This window comes from Harpia harpyja, chromosome 3, assembly GCF_026419915.1.
Source record: "Harpia harpyja isolate bHarHar1 chromosome 3, bHarHar1 primary haplotype, whole genome shotgun sequence".
Taxonomy (NCBI): Eukaryota; Metazoa; Chordata; class Aves; order Accipitriformes; family Accipitridae; genus Harpia; species Harpia harpyja.
In genome coordinates, this window is record NC_068942.1 from 57,144,013 (window position 1) to 57,164,179 (window position 20,167).

The 20,167-nt window shown below is 42.1% G+C and overlaps 1 protein-coding gene across 6 annotated transcripts in view; it reads left to right on the forward strand.

Annotated features, from left to right (window-relative positions):
* TTLL5 (tubulin tyrosine ligase like 5) overlaps positions 1-20,167 on the forward strand; it is a 147,618-nt gene that overhangs the window by 12,629 nt on the left and 114,822 nt on the right. For 5 of the 6 annotated variants that reach the window (XM_052782769.1, XM_052782768.1, XM_052782771.1 and 2 more), the window contains exons 8-12: positions 458-527; positions 822-906; positions 16,163-16,264; positions 16,392-16,483; positions 18,574-18,681. In XM_052782769.1, the coding sequence (XP_052638729.1) occupies positions 458-527; positions 822-906; positions 16,163-16,264; positions 16,392-16,483; positions 18,574-18,681 (457 nt within the window). The remainder of the gene's footprint in view (positions 1-457; positions 528-821; positions 907-16,162; positions 16,265-16,391; positions 16,484-18,573; positions 18,682-20,167) is intronic. The other variant, XM_052782773.1, reaches the window with a different exon arrangement.

A 20,167-nucleotide genomic window follows, 5' to 3' on the forward strand; every position in this document is an offset into this window, starting at 1 on the left:
AATTTTCTTCACTTGTGACTTCCTCACCAACTGTAGTTACATGCTCCTTCCAGTGTCTTTTAAACCCCTCTTCCGTGTGTTTGGTTAAATGCTTGAGAAGCAAACAGAATGACAGTCACTTCTTAGATGTGTGTTTTTCCTGTTTTTTTCATTGCCATGTGGCTGTTAAATCTGTATTCTACTCTAAGGAGCACTTAACTGGAAGATTCAATGGGCAGGTTTTTTGGCAATGTAATCATTCCCAGGCTTCTGGTTAGGATCTAATTACCTTAGGTATGTTGTGACTGATAGTGGTGTTTTTTCCTTTTGTTTTTGTTTCTTCCCTTCCCAGACATAGCTGTTGGTACAGAGTGGCTTTAGGAGGGAAAGGCTGGAAAAATGGTGGGTTTGATCTAGTCATCTTCTTATTCCTTAAGCCTCCTGTTTTTTCACTGTTGGATTCTCTGTTCTTCTGTAGCCAAACCAGATTGTCCTGGAAGACAACATCCTGGTTTCTCGTTACATCAGCAACCCCCTGCTCATAGACGGTGAGTGTGCTTAGGAATTGCTTTTCTCTCTTTCCCCAACCCCACACCTGAGGATCTCTGCAATCTTTGCAGGAATTTACTTGGATAAGTGAGTGGTCTATCTTCCTCTAGTACTGGAAAAATGTAACTAGAAAATTCCTTAAAATCTGGAAGCTTTTCAACTGGGAAAGCTTCAGGCACCTATGTCAGCAGCAGATAATGGTTTATTGCTCTCAGGGCGTGTTGAAATTCCTCAACTGGATATGATGTCTGAAAGATATTTGCGGTCACTGACTCTTGACAACTGTATTTCAGATTTCAAATTCGATGTACGCCTCTATGTTCTGGTTACATCCTATGATCCACTTGTCATCTATCTCTACGAGGAAGGATTGGCCAGGTAGGGGAGGTTTCTTCTTTCTCAGTGTGCCTGCACTTGATCATTCAGAGATGTCTTGGCTCGCCTCTGTATTCCTGATGCAATAGTGAATGAGGGAAGTGCCAGTTAGGGAGTTCTGCAGAGTTTAAATATATGATACTTCACCATGCTGTGTCCCATCAGTTTTCTTTATATAGGTTATAGGATCTTTAGTGAGGGACTTTATTACATATGTAATAAATAAAGCAAGTTTTCAACTCTGAAGGGTTGAATGGCCACATACACCATCATTGGCATGTTCATTCTTAAGATCGGGTTCTTCTTGAAATCTCTTTGGACTCTTGGTGCCTTTGTGCCCGTTCTCCATCCTCCAAGGTGAAGGGAATCTAAACTTTCTCAATTTCTGTTTAGTCCTAAAGACAAAAGCAGTTGGAGACCTGTTGTTGGCTGTATTGGCCTTTGTTTTAATACTTTCAACTGCTCTTCTAAATTTTAGGTCAGTATTTGTATTTTCTACAGTATTGAGTAAGTGGGTTTAGACTAGTTCACTGTTCTTACCCTGCAAGATGTCTGTTTTCTTTTGCATGTAAGTCATGAAAGATACTTAAGATTCCCAGGAGGAACACTTATCTATCAAATTCCTGTTTCTTTTCATCACAGAAGGTTAGCTAAATACCCATCTATAGTAACTAATAAATTTGAAATAGTCACCCCTCTGAATTTCCAACAGACCAGAAACTTAACTGCAGTGGTGTTGGAGAAGAGAGCATCACAGGACTGTTTTCTGCAACAGTTTTAAGCAGTGCTGAATCTGTCTTATAGGCACATCTGGTATATCCAGAAAGAATCTCTCTAGGGTTCAAGCCTACATGGCTCTGACTTAGGCAGAGACTGTGTCCAACTTGCCTTTATCCAATGCAGATACTGAATCAAAAAGGATATATTAATAATTATCCCACAAGAAATATCTTTAAATTGATGAACAGATCCCCTTCAGGTGTGTTGTGATGTGCCTCTGTCTGCAAAGATAATGTGAACAGATTGTTTCCCTAAAAGGAGGCAGGAAGGGGTAGCTCATCTTGGTCAGTGGAAAACTTGACGACTATATTCACTGTAGAAAAGGAGCCTTAAACACGCCTGGCATGCAAGACTTTTCTCTTGGGAATCAGCAATTAAGTTGTTGGTTGCTAATATTGCATGTTATTGGAAAGTGAAGAGGGAAACAAAATCATCGACTGTGAATGAGTAGATTGCTAGGATGTTCTGAAAATGGGCAGTGCATAGCAGGCCTCCAGAATAGGATTTGTAGTTCTGCTGATCTTGTTGTAACAAAGGAGTTTACTTCTGCAAAAATCCATCCGTGTAAGAGACAAACGTTCTACTCTGTTTGGGGACAAGTGTGCCAATTCCATGATAGATAGCTTTTTTATCTCTGATAGTAGAGTAACATGTTTTTCTTGAGGGGGGAAGTGTATGTAGGCATGTGTATGCTTTTTTTTTTTGGTTTTTTTTGTTGTTTTTGTTTTAACAATTCTAGTCATATCAGAGGTCTAGGGAAGGAAATGAGGAAGGAAACAAGTGTATTCTTTTGACTGAAATATACTAGTCAGACAGTTCCAGTGAATCCCTTAAGATAGAATCATCAAATTATTTAGGTGGGAAGGGAAGTCTGGAGATTTTTAGTCCAACCTCGTTCTCAAGATAAGACCTTCAAAGTTTGGGCAGGTGCTCTATGGCCTTATACCATAAAGTTTTGAATATCTTCCAAGAATGGAGATTCTGTAGTCTTTCCTGACAACCTGTTCCAATGTCTGACCATTCTCACTGTGAATGTGTGTGTGTGTTTTATATCTAATCAGAATTTCCCTTGTTGCAGTTTGACTGTTGCCTCTTGTCCTTCTGCTATGCACCTTAGAGAAGAGTCTGGCTCTGTCTTTATAGCCATGCATTAAGGAGTTGAACACAGCAGTTAGATCTATTCTTAGCCTTATCTGCAGGCTAAACAATCCTTTTCTCCTCAGCTTCTCCTTGTACATCATGTTTTTCAGCCCATTTTAATAGCGCTCTGCCAGACTTGCACCACTTAGTCAATACTTCTACTTGTACTGGGGGGCTCCTAACTGGACATGGCATTCCAGATGTGTGTCCAGTACTTGCTAAGCAGTCACAAGTAAGAGGTACTAATCAGTTCCCTCAACCTACTGGCTACACTTTTGTTGATACAGTCCAGCATGTAGTTAGCCTTCATTGTTGCAAAGCCAAACTTCTAATTCATGTTCAGCTTGTTGTCCACCAAGACTGTTTGTCTGTTCTGCAGAGCTGCTTTCTATCCACCCAGTCTGTACTGTTGAACAGGGCTATTCCTCCCAGGTGCAAGACTTTTGCATTTGCTTTTGCTAAAGTTCATGAGGGTTCTGTTAGCCCATTCCTCTAGCTTTACAGGGGCTGTTTGAGTGCTCAGGTCTTGAGCCATGCCATCCATTGCTTTCCCTTTGTCCCCAGAACCATTCATGTCATCCTAGAAGGCAATCAGGAAGCATCAGACGTGATTTGCTCTTGGAAAATTTGTGCTTGCTGTTCCCAATAATTGTTTTATCCTTCATGTGCCTGGAAATACCTTCCTGGAAGATAATAGTCAGGAGTACCTACTGGTAGCAAGACTGTAGATCACCTGGGCTATCCTAGATAAAAGATCTCTTGAAAGAATGATCTGATTTCTTTGAGTTTGTGAGCCAGTGTTCCTACTTGATAACCTGGATTCTGGCTGGCTGAATTTCTTTGTTCTTTCGGCATTTAGGATATTCACCTCTAGAGCTTGAAACAGTGTTGTAGTCAACCCTGAGCAAATAACTTATGTTTTCTTTCTGGGTATCCATCTAGAAGCATCAGTCTCAACAATTCTGTACTCTCCATCTTGGTAAGATCCCACGTGGCAGTAATACTTGGAAATCACTTTTTAGTGTTCTAAAGTCCTGTGTTTAGATTCCATTTGTTTAAACTATAATCAAACCTAGAGCGCATGGTGTCCACATACATGACAAATGGAACATATATGTACAGGACACCACAGTATTACTAATGGTAGTTATCCTTTCCTTCAAATTGCATCCCATCTTACAGCTCTCTGTGAGAGGTAGCTAGTATATGGAGACTAACTGTGGCACTAGGTATCTTAACGCTGCTCTGCGATACAGTCAGCTGTACCAGTACAACTGTGGGGCTGGTGTAGAGGGAATAATGAGATGTTATCTCTGGTCCAAGGGCAGTCCTGACTCTGGAGGGTAACTCTAGCTCTGTTACTGAAGTTCAACTGTCCACTGAGCAATTTCAGCTGTAGTGTCAGCTGTGGCTAAAGACTTGTAGTAAGACTTGTAGTTGAATGCTTTCACATGACAGGTATAAATTTATTGCAACCAGTATCTTTAATTGCTCTTAAACTTTTCACTTCTATGGCTGTAGAGTTGGTAAGTTTGTGCAGTAAGTGCTGGCAAGCTGTCTTTGGAGGACAACACTCAAGTGTGAGCAGAGGTTGACAGAAAACTCACGGTGGGCTGTTCTGTGTGGCCTCCAGATGGCACTAGAGGTCTTTAGTGATTTGGCTTTTTCCCACACCCTGGATTTGCAAATTCACTTGGTAAGAGGTAAGGAACCAGGAGCTACTGGATTCTGGCTTCCTATTTAGCTTTTTTGCCTTCCATTTAACAATGTGAGTTAAGTGCTGGGAGAGACCCTTTTATTGCCTCACACAGTGTAATGCTTTGGTTTAAAGCAGGGACAAAACTTTAGCTGTGTGGGGAGGGAGGAATGCTTTAACCTTTGGGAGTAGAAGCTGGTTTTTACTCTTTACTTAAGAAAAAACCCCAACACTGCTTAAGAGTGGAAGCAATTTGTAGCAGAGAGCTGGGAGGTAAGATCAGGGCCTGGAATCAAATGTGGCATTGAAGCAATCTAAGGGGAAACCCACCAACAGAACAAAGGAATCTCTTTTCAGGACCTCTGCTAGTGCTTGTGGTGCGCTGTGGTGACTTCCATGTTTTGAGTTTGCTTTCTGAAGGTAGGTAGTCTCTGAAGTGTAGTCAGGGTGACCTCTTCTGGGTTGTTCTCTTAATTTTCTTTTCCCATTTTCTTTGTCTGAAAGGTAATGTTCCCCTCCAGTGTAATGCTTTGCATATTCCAAGTAGAAAAGGAACCTGACTGTTTCAGTAAAGTTGGTGACTTCTACCAGAAAAGGAATGCTATCAGAAAACCATAAGATGTAATGATCTTTAAAAGGAACAGGCTTGGTATAATACACATTTGTGATGTTTGACTAGATACTTCCTTAGGTCTGGTTTCTTTTGGCAGAGCTAGACTTATCATGATATGATCTAGAGTGGAATTTGAGGCTTCAATGCTGAGGAGAAGAAAGGGATTATTGATCCAGCATGTGTAACTTGTGTTTCACTTTCCATGTGGAAGAGTGAAGAAAAAGTTTCCTTTGAAGGAGATGTGAAGGATATGTACCCGGAGGTGTGTAACAAAGCCTTCAGCTATTGTTGCTTGATTTGTGCTGGAAGTACTGAATAACTGTTTGGTTTGCCCTAGCATTTTTTCAATGCGATTTTTCAGGAAGATATTGACATCAAAGCCTTTTTTTTGTTTATCCCATAAAAGAATATTGAGTAGAACTTAGGAAGTGCTGATGTTGAGTTGGTTGCTTTTGTAGCTATTTCCACCCCACTCCCCATGGAATAAGCTGTATTTAGTATGGACAGAGCCTTAGGTCATCAGAGTCAAGTGTCAGACTTCTGGAGAGTTACTAAGAATGGTATTAGTGAATGTGCTCTAGGTTTTCATCTTTCATTACAATACTACTTTTCTGGTCTTGCCTCCCTCAAACTGTCAAACCTCCTCTTGCATATTTTGGGCCTGGTCCACCTCTAGAAGGAATGCTGCCAATAGATTCGTTTAGGGATACTCAGTGATCTGTTTGGAGAGCATGGGGTGGTTTTTTTTTCTCGAAGCTTGAAACAAGACTGAAGCTGTGCTTAAGGCATAAAGCAGCACTGGGTGTCTTAAGATCCTTGTCTGTTAAATTGAAAAATGTGGTGTTGAACACTTTACTAGTACATATTTTAAAAAAAAGTAGACAAAGCATGCTGCCGTAGATCTGTTAAATTGGCAGATATTTAGTAACTTGGTGCTGGAAAGGACAGTTATCATCTAGATTGGCCATCTGTGATTCACAGCCTGGAGAACTGTAGCTGGGACCTTTGCATCAAAGGTATAGGTTTGGAGAATGAGATGGTCTTGGCAAGCTTGGTCCAGGTTTGCCTGAGGGTGTAACTCAGTCATCTAATCGTATGTTAAAAATCTAGGTAGTTTTATTTATCTGAGACTTCCAAAATATGTGATGGAATATATTTATTGACATACCTTTTATATCCTATGACATGTATGTATGAATAAGAGGTTCACTGTTAATAAACTACAGTCTTAATTACAAAATTTGACATGCTTTTTAAGGTGACTCACCAAGCCTAGTTATGTGGAAGTCCCAAGGCTGCTCTTAGAGCCAACTGTTGAATTGGTGGATTATGCTGGTTTTTGGAGGGGCATCCATGCCAGGAGAGAGTAACAAGCCTGACTTGTGTCTGAAGTACAGCTGAAGAAGACATGAGGCCAGGAATAGCTTGTGCTGTTTGTGAGCCTTCCCCATTTTGCCAGCTATGGATGCCTGTCATTCTCCTGTCTGACTTTCCCTCCTATGTACCTCCTTGTGGGACAGAAAGTAGCCTGGTGGACCTGTCTTGCTTGGTGCCTGCAGACATAATGGGGACTTGACACTTGGTGTGGGAAATTCATAGTGAAATGGCTCCTTGTTTTGGGGAGACTTCTCCACAGCCTACTTTTTTGCCTAAACTACCAGGTTTAGGCAGCCTTCTTTCTGACCCTGAATGGCTGGAAGGGTCCTAGCCCAGCAGGAACTTCTTAGATTTACACCGAATTTGAAAAATAGATTTAAAAAAAAAAAAAAAAAAAAAGGCAAAACTGAGTTGAAAAGCAAATGTTCTTGCAAAGGGCCCAAGGAGCAGCAGCTGGGGGAGACTTTCCAGAGGGACATGAGAGTTCCCGTAATGGCGGGGTAGGCAGCTGGACTTCACAGCAGCTGCCACTGGCTGCCATGCTGCCTCCTAAGCTCACCCCCACTTCAGCCTCGCAGCGCCCCCTCCTTCGGTAGCCTGGCTTCCTAGTTAGCACTGGCTCCACTGGGATATTTACCTTTTCTGTGCTGGATTCCTGTGGTTTCCAAAGAATTCAGGTGCTTGCTTTGAGCCAAGGAATTCACATTACCTCACAGGCTGCACTTAGGCCAGAGCCGGCTGGCTTGGCCACAGCAGCCCCATCTTCCTTGCAGTAACCCCTGCCTGGCAGGCGTCCACTTCTGCATGGACACCTGGGACCAGACTACAACCACTTCAGTAGACATCGCCTTGCACAGAAGCTGTGGAGCAGTGTTTTTCACTATATGTCCCCACTGGACTTTGGACCAGTGGATTGTGTGTCAAGCCAGGAGACTTTCTGCTGCTTCCTTGCTTTTTAATTAAGATCAGCAGGGTTTGAATCACTGAGGGGAAAGAACTATCTGTCTGTCTATATATGTCTTTTCATAGAAATTTACTGCTTATACAGACACCTGCTACCTGATTTTAGACTATGTGTTTTTTACTTTGAATTTTCTTCTGTAAAATGGTGTAGTTGGGCCTCAGGCTGCTACTGTTTGAGAGTTGCAAGGAAGCCTACTGTATATATTTTTATATATGTGTAATATAAACATTTTTTATATTTTTTACTATATATATTTAAGTCATGGCCTAGTGATGCTCTTTGTTAAATCTGGTTCCCATGGCAGGTAGCTAGACGCTTGTGAGTGGTATGGGATGTGGCCCTTAGTTAGGGTCCTTGTCCAAGGGTTTAATTTTGAACAACCTACTCTTGTTGAACTTCATCAAAACTGCTCTTTTGGATGAAAGAGTTGTTTAAAAAAAGGAGTGGAAAAATGGCTTCTTGAGCAATATTTGTATATCTTGCAGTGATGTAGTTACAATATTGACATAGCATATCACCATTCTCCAATAAAAAGAAGTGTGTCTTGCTAGCTTCAGCAACCTGTCTTCTTGATGGTGTATTTTAGGAAATTCTGAAGGAAAGGTAGCTAAATACTAACTAGCAAATTCATTTTTGATCTCTTCTATAGACCCCTCCTTATCTTTCATGTTCCTCAAATTACTTCCCCACCCCCATCCTTTGAGTCTGTCTTTGGGTAGCAGAGGGTGGTCTACCCAGGCATAGTGGGTCTCTGGGTATAACTACATGACCCTACTGTTGAGCTTGACAGGGTCAGTGTACTAAAGAATTGGAGAGGCTAGGCAACTCTTGGTGACAATCTGCACGATGAGAAACCAGAGAATGTGAGAGACAGAAGAGGTTCACTGAATCACGGAGTGGCTGAGGTTGGAGGGGACCTCTGGAGGTCATCTGGTCCAACCCCCTTGCTCAAGCAGGGCCACTTAGAGCCAGTTGCCCAGGACCATGTCCAGATGACTTTTGAATATCTCCAAGGAGGGAGACTTTACAACTTCTCTGGGCAACCTGTGCCAGTGCTAGGTTACCTTCATGGTGTTTCCTTATGCTCCGTAGGTTCAAAATCCTGTTAATGGCAGTGCATAAATTGAAAACTTGCAAATTTGTTGTGAAAAGATAAAAAAGGAAAATAAGTCTTTTTTTCCTGTCCCCCCCAGACATCTGATAAAACTGCTCCTGGATCTTGTCCTTGAACGTAGAACCGTTTGAATAATTTTATCCAGCTTTGGTTAGAGAAACTCTGCCATCATATGTCACCAAAGCTTTTTAAGTTTAGTAATTCCCTTACAAGCTTTGGCTCCTGTTCATATTCAGTTGCTAACTGACGTATCAGGTGCATGCTGTGGAAAATGTTCATGTTGGAGATAGGGGGATTGTGATGGTCTCTAGACGTCTGTTTTCTGACCTGCACTGCAAGGGAACTGGGTCCCAGATGGCATTTTGGAGTCCAGAACTTAACAGTGTTAAAAATGGAAATATCTGTAGTTCTCATCTACCAGTTGTAGTCCATTGAACATTTCCCATAGGGTGTCTTGTTTCTTTTCATCCTGATTTTAACAGCAGTTCATGGGAGCCATAAAGAGAATTGAATGGTGCAAACAACTTTCTATGTGGCTTTAGTTCCCTAAACAAAGTGGCAGCTAATAGACTAAGAGGGAAGCCAAAGTCTAATGCATGGACAGGGGAGGGGAGAGGGACTGAGAAAGTGACTCCAAGCATAAAATGTGAGGAGCGTGCTTACAGAAAGACTACACTGGTTATTTCCAGGACATGTAGTCAGGAATTCTGTCTGCAGTCATGGAAAAGACTATCAAAATGTGTGCTTTTTCTGTAGCACTTGTTTGAGAGAAAAGGGATTAACTATTCTTTCCTTCTTCCACTCCAGGGTCTTTTCTCTTCTCCTCCTCCTTTCCCAGGCCCTGGCTAGGTGTCTCAAATAAGCATTCCAGAGCTGCCAAGTTTCATGCAAAACCATGTAACTTCTTACGTAAATATTTAATGATCCAGTTTATGTATTCCCAAAATGTCTTGCATATGACAAAGCTTCCCTTGTGGTCAATTCATTTCCTGAAGTAATGCTGGGGATAAGGCAAAGAGCGGTGTACAACCCCTCAGGTAGCGTCCTGCCTGAATGCGTGACGGTAAAACGGTAGGTTGTTTGGGTTTGGATGCCAAAGGTGATTTTTTTAACAGGGGAAGTCTGAAGCCTGACAGGGAGGCAGAGAGCTGGGATGCCTCTAGGTGATGTACTGTTAGTCTGGAGGTTGAGAGTACTTCTGGAGTCTGAAGGAATTAGTAAGGCTTCTCCCTTGATTTTCTGTTCCTGCTGCCTAGGCCACCTGCTGCCACTACTGCCACCCTACTGCTCGATTTTGACTGCTCTTTCCCCCTCTCTAATCCAAGAGAAAGTGCAGCCAGAGGGAAAGCAAATGTGCTGTTGTTGAAGGTGAGCTAGGTAGCAGTGTGTAGTTGTTGGTAAAGGGAACTGGTTGTTGCTTTTATCTGAGCTGGCGTGTGCCTGTGTGACTTGACTGTGACCAGCTGAGACATGGGCAGGTGTGTCAGAATGATTGAATGTATGAGTGTCACTTCTCTATTCTAAGTTTCAAATTCATAAGTGAAGGGCATCTCCTCTGTCCTGCTGAGGAAAAGAGAAGCTGCAGTGAAAGGGAGGGAGGCTGCCAGGGCTGTTCACAATATGATTGCTGCTACTTCTGCCTGGGAGGCTATATTGCTGGCAGCAGTTTGTGTGGAAACTGAATAGTGCACAGTCAGCCCTGGTTTAACCTTTCTGATTTCCAGCTCTAGTTTTGGGGTAGAAGCTCTCCCACAATAGAGACTTTTGGAATCTAATCTGTTGTATATCATGTTAGTAGGTGTCCTTAATTTTCTCAACTTATCCCTTTCCTCAGATTTTTAAAAGGGCAAGATTCATTACAAGGGGAAGATCTTTGAGAGGATGGGAGTGCAGTAAGGTCAAGGAAACAAGTTAATGAAAGTGAGCATCTTTGATATCACTTGTTGTTCAATTTAGACACTAAATACAAGCAGTACATAACATCAAGACAGGGGAAGGTGCTTCCTATGTCCTTGCTGCTGTGAGCTATATTATGTCTGTGTAATACATATCACAGAGGTGACCCAGGTTAATGCTGTGATAGGGGACCATTCCCTGTGCTTCCTTTGCCTGTCTGCCCCCTGTGCTCCCAAGTCCATTGGCAGGTGAAAGAGAGTTCAGTCAACAGAGGAGAATGTTTTCAACATTGAAAACTTGCTGTTAGAACCTGCATTATGGAGAAAGCAAATCTGAATTCAGGCCAAAACAGACTTGATATCCTTCTGATGGTGGATACAGAACAGACATCCATTCCTTTCTTGGTTACCTCTATATTTCACATTGTTAACAAGAACTGCTGGTTTAGATGAAATGGGGTCAGAAGAACACGCTGAAGTGGCAGGAAACCTTCCTGTCTAACAGTGGAAAATTTCACCTGTTCCTAAATTTTTTTTTTTCACTTGACAAGTCCTCCAGCAAAATTCTTTGTAAGAATTCAAAGCAATGTGGATCCAGTTATTGAACCATTCAGACCACACAAACTGAACTATCAGCAATACACAGCAGTGTTAAGTGTGTTGGGTCTCTGCATTGCAAAGCCTATGGAGTAGTCCAGAACTTGCACAGGACCAGATCACAGTGGGGGAAAATAAGAGTTGCTTGAAGCAGAGCAAGAAAGAGGTGGTGTTAGTGAGCAGAAGATAGCGTTTTGACGAGTTTCACTTGTTAAAATAGTATCTTTTGGCTGAAGATGTGCCTCCGCATGGGGACAGTTCAGTCTCCAGCTTAGGAGTACTCTTGGATTCCTGGCTGATTGCGGGCTCCCACATAGCAGCATCCACGAGTAATGCTTTGGCTAGGAAAGTCCTGTCCTGGCAGATGATGACCTGGCCTCAGTTATTTGTGCCTTCACACTCTTTGGCTGGATTATAGCAATATGAGATACCTGGGCATGAAGCCTTTAGTGCTTAGGAAAATAGCTCGTGCAGAATGTTGCAGCATGTGCTTGTGGTAAATTGTGTTACTGGGAAAACATCAGGCTTGCCCTTTATTTTCTGTGCCACCTTACCATATAGGTTCTAAACTGTTTTTAGGATCTTGGCCCTTATCTTTCAGGTGACAAATATTCTATTCTTAGACGTGGCCCAAAATTGGAAAAAAGGGGGAACCTGAAATGAAATTGGAAAAGAGAGGGGCCCTGAAATGAAATCATCCTCTAAAAGATTCTAAGATTTCTCAAGTGTTTATTCTAATCTCAGCTTAACACCTAGATGATTTTACAAACATTGACGTTTTCCTACTTTCTACTCTGTAAGGCCTGTTCCTATGACCTTAGTGTCTCTAAAAATAACCTGAAAATTTCTGTTAAGTAAGACATTCTGTAGCATGCAAGTCTCTTGTCTTTTCCTGGCGAGAACAAGTGTGGTGGATGAGTAGCCTTGTTACTACGGTGGAAGAAAGATACAATGAAGTATAGTGTGAAAAGGTGTAGAACTATAGAGTACTGAAGGTAATCATAACTGATATTTCAGTGGTAGTAACGCTCTTCCATTGCAAGCAAGGGCAAGACACAGTGTAAGGGGTGTGGGCTATTGTCAGCATTGTACTTGTGATCTGTCACCATTCTAACATGCAGAGGCTATTGATAGAGGCTCTAGAAATAACTTGGATTTTCCATTTGCAGACTTGCACTTAGCATGAGGCTAGTAAGGCTGTCAAACCAGCTCTTGGAGAATGTATTAAGCTGGCATTTGATTCTGTTGTTTAAAGCTTGAGGGGTTTTGATAATAAATTTGAGTAATTTAATGCTTTGTATTTTTTTGATGCATTGCTGAACTGGCCCATGATATCCCTTAAGATGACAACATCCTAGGAGAAGAGAAAGTTTATGTACTAAGAGCTCTAGAAATCCCTTCTGAATAATCAGTCCCATGGAAATGTGAATTCTGTGGGCATGGAGCTCAGACCACCTAACAATTAAGGACGGTCTCTGTAGAAGGAAGCTAATGCAAGCATTTGCAAGGTAAAGAAATACGGCTGTTTTAGAAGTCTTGTCTACATCTGCCAAGGGTTTGTATCCTCATATTTCTGATTATGTACATAATTAAAAAAGTAAGAAGCTGCTAAGCATAGTGAACCTAATTGCCCTCTGCTTCAAAGTATCGAGGGAGCCATGACTTTGTGAAGTAGCTTGCTGCTTGTGCTCAGTATCTTCCAGGATCTGGCTGAAAGCATGTCATCAACAAATGCTTTCAGTATGCTGCCAATAAACCATTGTTGAAGTGGAGATCATGAAGAACAAAATACATGATAGGGCTGTTGTCACTATTTTCAAAACAGAAGTGCTAAATCCAGGATACTTACAGTTAAACTGAAAAGAAATTCAAATACTTTAAGCTGTGGAAATATGTGGAAAGGGATCCAAATGTCCAAACTCTTTTCTGTTGCCAGCTGCTTTGACTTCATATGTAGTTAAAGCTCAGAAAAATATGGTGCAAAATCTTATTCACTTTTTTTAACCTTGCCGCTTAGAGTTAGTTACATCGTGGAGTTGTTTGGGTTTTTTTCCTGCTCTACCTGTGTATTTAAGGATAGATTTAATCTGATGAGCATTATCATGGATTTGCTGGTATAGCTCTTGTGGAGAGAAAGGTATTTCTCAAAATGGCTACCAAGTGAGGGAAGTAGTGGCTTTGTTTTAATTTTTTTTTTTTTTTATTTTTGGGCAGTTCTTTCTAAAGGAAGGATTTTTTGGTGTAACTTGTTAGATGTCATTGTATAGTTCAGCTTCTTCTCAGCTATGCAAAATAATAGGGGAAGGATGAAGAGATATGACTATTAATAAAGCAAATGGGGGATGCATTCTTTTCTGGACACTAACTTTGTTGCACAGCCAGATGCTCCAAATTCCCTTCCCTTTCTCCCTCTTCCATTTTTCTTGAGTGCTGTCTCCCTTTTCTTGCTTTGAGGCTTCACCCAAATCTACTCTCCTTTTCTTGCAAGTAACCCTGCTCTCCTTGGTACGTACTTTCCCTCTTGCCAGGGCTTCTTAGGATAGCATATGTCTGACTTTGCCTTTACCCTTTCTTACTCTCCTTTATCTCTTTTGAGACATTGGCATCTTAAGCTATTGTGGTATAGGAGGGTGGCCAGGGTGAAGAACAAGGTGTTTTTTCTCTTGTTGATTTTTTTTTTTGTTCTGTGTTTTTGAACTACAACGTGCTTGCTGTTACAAGCTGTGGTGTTTAGCAGTGGCTCATGCTAGTCATTCTGCCAACCAGATGCCCTGGATTCTGCCCTCGATCTTTTGTTTTATTTATTTTTCTCCAAAGTCTGAGGCCTAAAATATATATTGAAACAGGAATTGATTACATGCAGAATAAGAAAATTATTACAGTTGGACTAGATGATCACTGTAGCTCCCTTCCAACTGGAATTATTTTATTGCATTACATTTAACTTGATGGCATGTCCTTGTCTGGATGTAGGATTTTGCAAATGTTGCCACAAATAGTATTATCCTCTGCTTGATGTTTGATTTTTATTTTTTTTTTAAGTTGTTTTGTGACCTGCTCCTAAAATGGAGGCACTGTCCTCTTTCTGTCCTGACTCTGCATCCTAACACTCTCCTTTGTTATGTCTGAAAGAGGGTGTACCTGCATCTGATTGAAAGTTTATTGGTATCTTTCTATATTTGCTCAAGTGGCTGTTCAGTCAGATCTGTGATCCGACTTGCCTGTGGCTACGTAATCTGTGGAGGAGATCAAGTAGAGTGGCTGGAGTGTGCAACTGAGCAGTTGATGAGCTTTCAGCTGCAGTGCATCCTTAGATTGACAAAGGCTGATCATGCAACTACACATTTAGAAAGCAACTTTTGCACAAGATGTAATTTTAAGCACTTTAAATTGGCATGGCTACCAAGAGAAACAGTCTTGCACTCTTCCTGGCTGCTGTTCCCATTCTCATGTTGACCCTTGCCTTTCCTGGCACAGGCATGATCAGTTTCCCTCTGGCTTCAGGGTGCAAAGTGGAATAGAGGGGTAGCATGGGCAACTGTCCTAGCAGTTGGTTGCAGGAAGTCCTTCCCACTCCCCCAGAAGCTTATATTGTTTCAGCCTTCATTCAACCTCTTCTTAAAGAGGTGTGCTATTGGTAAGATTACTGTTTAAATTGCTTCAGTGCAATTTTGTTCTGTATTCCTGTGCTCATTCAGGGTCTTGTGATGTCCATTGTATTGTGTCACCACAAGCATTTCTGTACCCATGCGGTGAACTGATCTGATTTGATAAACAGCTTAGCAAAAAAGGCTGGTTTTAGATGGCTTGCTGTGCAGGACAGACACTCTTGTGCTGGTATTGTGCAGGTAAAATGAAGGCGGATAGCTGAGGAAAGAGTATGGATAGCTTAAGTCTGTGTGGCTACTGGAAGGGTGGGGTGGGGGAAATCAAGTTACAACTTTGTAGCTGGATCAGGGAGCTGCTCTACCTTTGTCCTTTCACACCCTTCTCCCTTTCACATACTGTTCCCTCTGGCCCCCCCAACACAAAACTGAAAAAAAAAAAAAAAAAATCCCTCAAATGCCTTACAAACCAAAATCCTGGGCTATTTTTCAGTTGGATCAATTCTTTGATTCATTTCAACACAAACATCTGTGACAGTAGTGTATGGCTAAGGGAGTGGTGATGGGGTGCTTGGTTACAGTACAGGTAATGCCTTTTAATCAGGAGGTTACCACTGTTTCCGTAATAAACAGGCTGATTTAACTGTGGTATTGTTGGCTGTAACAGGCTTCATATGGAGACTAGGTAAGCTTGTAGCAGTGTCTTGCTCCTGATTGTATCTTCCCTACAGTCCCTTTCCTTGTACACAGCTAGGTGACATCTTTGAGATATGGAAGGGCTGCGTAGTCCCCGAGAATGACAGCACCCTGGAGAAAATGCTGCCTTGTTGGACAAATTGGTCTGGCCTGCTGGATGTACCTGGTTTCCTGGATACCTCTTGAGAAGGAGGATTGGCAGTTGTAGGCTATGTAGTTGGTGGTGGCAGAAATCTGTTCCCACCTTCAGCCTTTCCTAAAGCATCCTTGGAGTACACGAGAACTGAGCTGTGCTTGTATGAGACTTCAGGAAATATTGACTATGGTATGCATATGTAGTATGATTGCTCTGAATGTGTGCATTTCCCAGGACCAGTGGATCTTACGTATTCATGGTAGGTCCTATTGTGAAAATGAGGGGACTGTAACACTGACTGTCTAAAGCAAAGTGGCCTGTTTGGCCAGGATGCCCAAGGCCCAGAAATCTAAGCAGTTGAGAAAAAATGTGCCTAGCATGATGTGTACGCTGTTAGGCTGTGAAAAATCCCAGGAGAACAAATGGAGCTCCCTGCTCTAAGACACTGAAAAAGAGACTAAATGTATCTGGATGTGGCCCTTGAGAATAAACAGTATTTTTTATGAGGAGAGGTTGCATTTGATGAAGTCTCATTACATGCATTCTCTCCTTAACTGCTGTTCTTGAGTGGTCTGTGTAGTAGGTCATATTTAGCAAGCATGTCACTTGTTCAAGAAATACTGTGAATCTTTATCCTTCTTTACAGGTTTGCAACAGTGAGGTATGACCAGGCATCCAAGAACATTAAAAACCAGTTCATGCATCTGACCAACTACAGTGTCAACAAGAAAAGTGGAGATTATGTCAGGTACTTGGCTGGAAAATGGAACTTGATCTCTAGAGGTTGGGTCAATTTACCTAAGTTGGTCTAAGGCTGGTGCAAGTCCATAGAGGTAGGCCAGTGGTGTCAACTCGTTTCTTTAATTTATTTTTAGCTGTGATGATCCTGAAGTAGAGGATTATGGAAACAAGTGGAGCATGAGTGCAATGCTGAGGTACTTAAAACAAGAGGGGAGAGACACTGCAGGTCAGTACAGATCTTGTTCTTTTATTCCTTTGTTGAATCTTAATCATCTCACTTGTGTGAATCCTAAGAAGTCAGGGAAGAGCCCCCGTGAGTCCCATTTAGCACCAGAGCAGGGTGGAGGGAAGCATTGTTCCTTACAGCTTTCTCACTAGAGCTGTGCATTTATTCTCTATCACCAGAGATGGGTCCTATCCCCAGAGATGAGGCCTACCCCTTCCCTTTTGCAAATAATATTCTGAGACTTTCTCAGGGTGTGTTTCTTAATATTTTACCTACATTTCCCGTTTCTTAAGGTCATTCCATTCCTTCTAAAAGCTTCCCTCCCTCTACTGCTCCCATGGCCTGTTCAGGCTGATGAGTGACCAACCTCTGGAGAACTGTGCCAGTTTGAATGACTCTTGGATGTGGTGTCATCTTTCCATGGCTCAGGTTTTTGCTGGGTGTTTTCATTTCAGTCTGTTTCATATAAAATAGCTCCCTCTTCCACACCTTTGCCACGTCTGCTGGGAGTAAATGCATCTGCAGAGCAGAATCCAGGTATATCCTTTAAGGAATAAATACCTGTGATACTGAGGCATCAGTAACACTACTCATAGCAGCTATGCCCATATTGCAAATGTTGCCAGGGTGCACTTAGATGTTGGAGGAAGGGGTTTGAATCTGGCTTTCAGATGGAAGTAAGACTTTTTCCCCATCATATGTGTACATGGCTGTCCAATTACTTGCACCATATGTTTTCAGTAATCTGTGTACGCAGTTACTTATATTGATACATTTCCACACCCCACCCCAACCTAAAGTATAAAACATGCACTCTTAATTACGAAGTAAATTGCTCAGCAATGTAAGCAGGTTTCTCTAACTATCCATTACAAGGCTTCTTGCACCTTTCTCTGATGCATCTGGTTCTGGTCATACGGAGGCAGAATGCTGGCTGGAAAGTGCTAGCCTTGTCTGGGCTGGCAAGTTTTGTGCTCTGGGATGTTTATGTGCACTTAGACATTCCCATGCTGTGTTGCTTCCACTTAGTGGTCTTCTGGCACAGAAGTTCACACCTGAATTTGCTTGCATTATCCTCTGTAATTATTCAGGTCCCTGCATGTCATCATCTGAACATGAGAAATAATAATTGTAGGCCTAAATCGAACTCTCTAGTCAAGTGCTTTGTACTAGATGTTCTTTGGGATAGGGAATACCAAATGTCTGTGTGGGTTTGCTAGAGGTCTTGTGTGTTTGCTTGTGTTCCCTTTGAGGGGTGAGGAAGGCTGTCCTATCATCCCTACTAACTTTTCAGACTACAACTCCAGTGTTTGTTCATTGCCTTATCCTCTCGCTTCTCTATTCCTTGTTGTTGAAAACAGGAACTAAGTGTGGTGTTCTTTATATTGCATGACACATCCCAAGCCGAGTGTAGAATCCAGGTCTACATCTAATGTGCATCTTTTCTTCCCTTTTGCTCCCTCTGTCAGCTCAGACTCCTGTTCCTGAGCTCTGTTTACAGGCTCATACAGGAGCTGGAGAGAGCTTCCTTACTGAAACGGCAGATTATCTATAGGTCAGCAGGACAGAGCTGTCACCAGTCATATAATTTTGAAATGATTTGTGAATCATGGTATGGGAACAGCTGCTTTAGAGGAAGGTGCAACATCACAAAACAGTTATCTCCTAAAAGTCCACAAGAAATTTTTTTGTATCTCAGTGGCTATAGCTTATTCTCTGTAGTTCAAGTGCTTATCTCACTAACCCACTCTTGTTTAATCCTTCCTAATACTCTGAGTGTGATCAGACTCCAGCTGACTTGTGCTGATGTGCTTGCCACATGTTTCTGCTTACTTGCACTGTACATGTACTCACTTCTGTCACTCTCATTTGTGAGTATTTTTGCACTAGGATACTTATGCATGTATCTATATACTTATGCTTGCATGGATTTCCAAACATCATTGCTTTGTCATCCATGGGCTCTCACGTGCTTTGATTCACAAAGGTATCTGTCCATATGCATATTCTCATGCTTTTCTAGATATTGTGTGCTACTTCACAATCTACTTTTTTTTTTTTTTTTTTTTTTTTTCCTCCCCTCCTTGCAGCACTGATGGCCAATGTGGAGGACCTGATTATCAAGACTGTAGTTTCTGCTGAGCTGGCCATAGCCACAGCCTGTAAAACTTTTCTTTCACATCGTGGCAGCTGCTTTGGTAAGGCACTGGGGGCATCTTTGTTGATTGGCTCTTGAGTACTGTTTGAAACTTCCAGCTTTCTGATGCTACAGAGAAATGTGCATTTCCCTATTGCAAGGAAGCCAGATACTGGTTTTTTTTCTCCGTATAGGCCTCTGAGGGCAGGGGATGTTGAATCACAGTTGCCCATGTGCCAGTGTCGTTCATCAGAATCTCATGCTAGAAAATGGGATGATGAAAAGGAACTTGAAAAGGAACTGGGGAAGTGCTGGAAAGTTGCAATTACCGACCCACTATTAAATATCCCTTTAGAGCATTTAATATTTTCTATTGAGCCATCTAGCCCAATGTAGTTCTGAATTATTGTCCTACATGCATCTGAGGACTAGGGAGGAATGTGTAATGCAGTCCCTGGAATGACAGTGGTGGTAAATGCTTCTGGGCTTGTGCTTGTGTGAGAGTACCGCGTGGTGGCGTCAAAGCCTATTTCTGGCAGAAGCTGGATGCAGAACTGTGTGCTGGCAAAGGGATTTGAGAACTCACTGGCAGCAGATGCTGGGACGAGGTCCAGAAAGCAGCGGCTGGTACCACAGTGTGCCTTCTCCCTCTTTCCAGTGGCTGCTTCCCAACCTTCCCTAAAGAGGCCTCCTCCTGCTCTTAGCCACCCTTTGCTCATGTGTATACACGCACGAAGATGGAGTCTCAGGACAGGGGAAATGAGTCTAGAATTAGTCTCTGTCAGTGCTTAAACCAAAGACCAAGCTTAGCTTAAGCTATCCCTTGTTTAGGTATTGGGATTTATATTTAAACTAGCTGTGACAGGTAAATCCATTTGTGTGGTCCTTGCATTGCACTTGGGTATTGACAATTCTGCAGCTTTCAATACTCTAACGTAAATGCTGTCATCTTTGGATATTTGGGTGTGATGAGATAGTCAAGAGTCAAGGAGGAGCAACGGTTGATATGTTGTTTAGTTACCTGCCAAACTAGCTACCTTTCTGGCCTTAGCTTCTCCTGACTGACTCTGATGCCTTTGTTCAAAGTTGGAGAACCTTGGCATACATGGGTATTTATGAATTAGATAATAGTTTTAGTAAAGTAGCAGTTTATCAGCTACTCCAGAAATATCAACAACTGGATTAAAAAAAAAAAAGCACACAAAAAAACTTTAACTGCCTCTTTTTTTGCTTCTCCCTTTTCCTTCCTCAGTTGTGTCTCTAGATTCTTCTGAGCTGTGTATGTGGAAACTAATGTTCCTCATGTACTTTTTGCTGGGCCTGGCTCTGAGGTTATCCCACTTCCTGCTGCCTCCCCAGGGCTGCACTAACCACCCTCTCAGATGCTCCCCCACAAATAAACTGTTTTGTTCCATTTATTTCACTGTAAACATAAATTAAGAGCTTCCCAGGAAAGAGAGCTTAAGTAGGAGCCATACTGCTTCCCTAGGGAGCCTGAGGCATTTCCAGATCTCAGTACTTTCTGCCACCTTCCCCCACAATTAAGT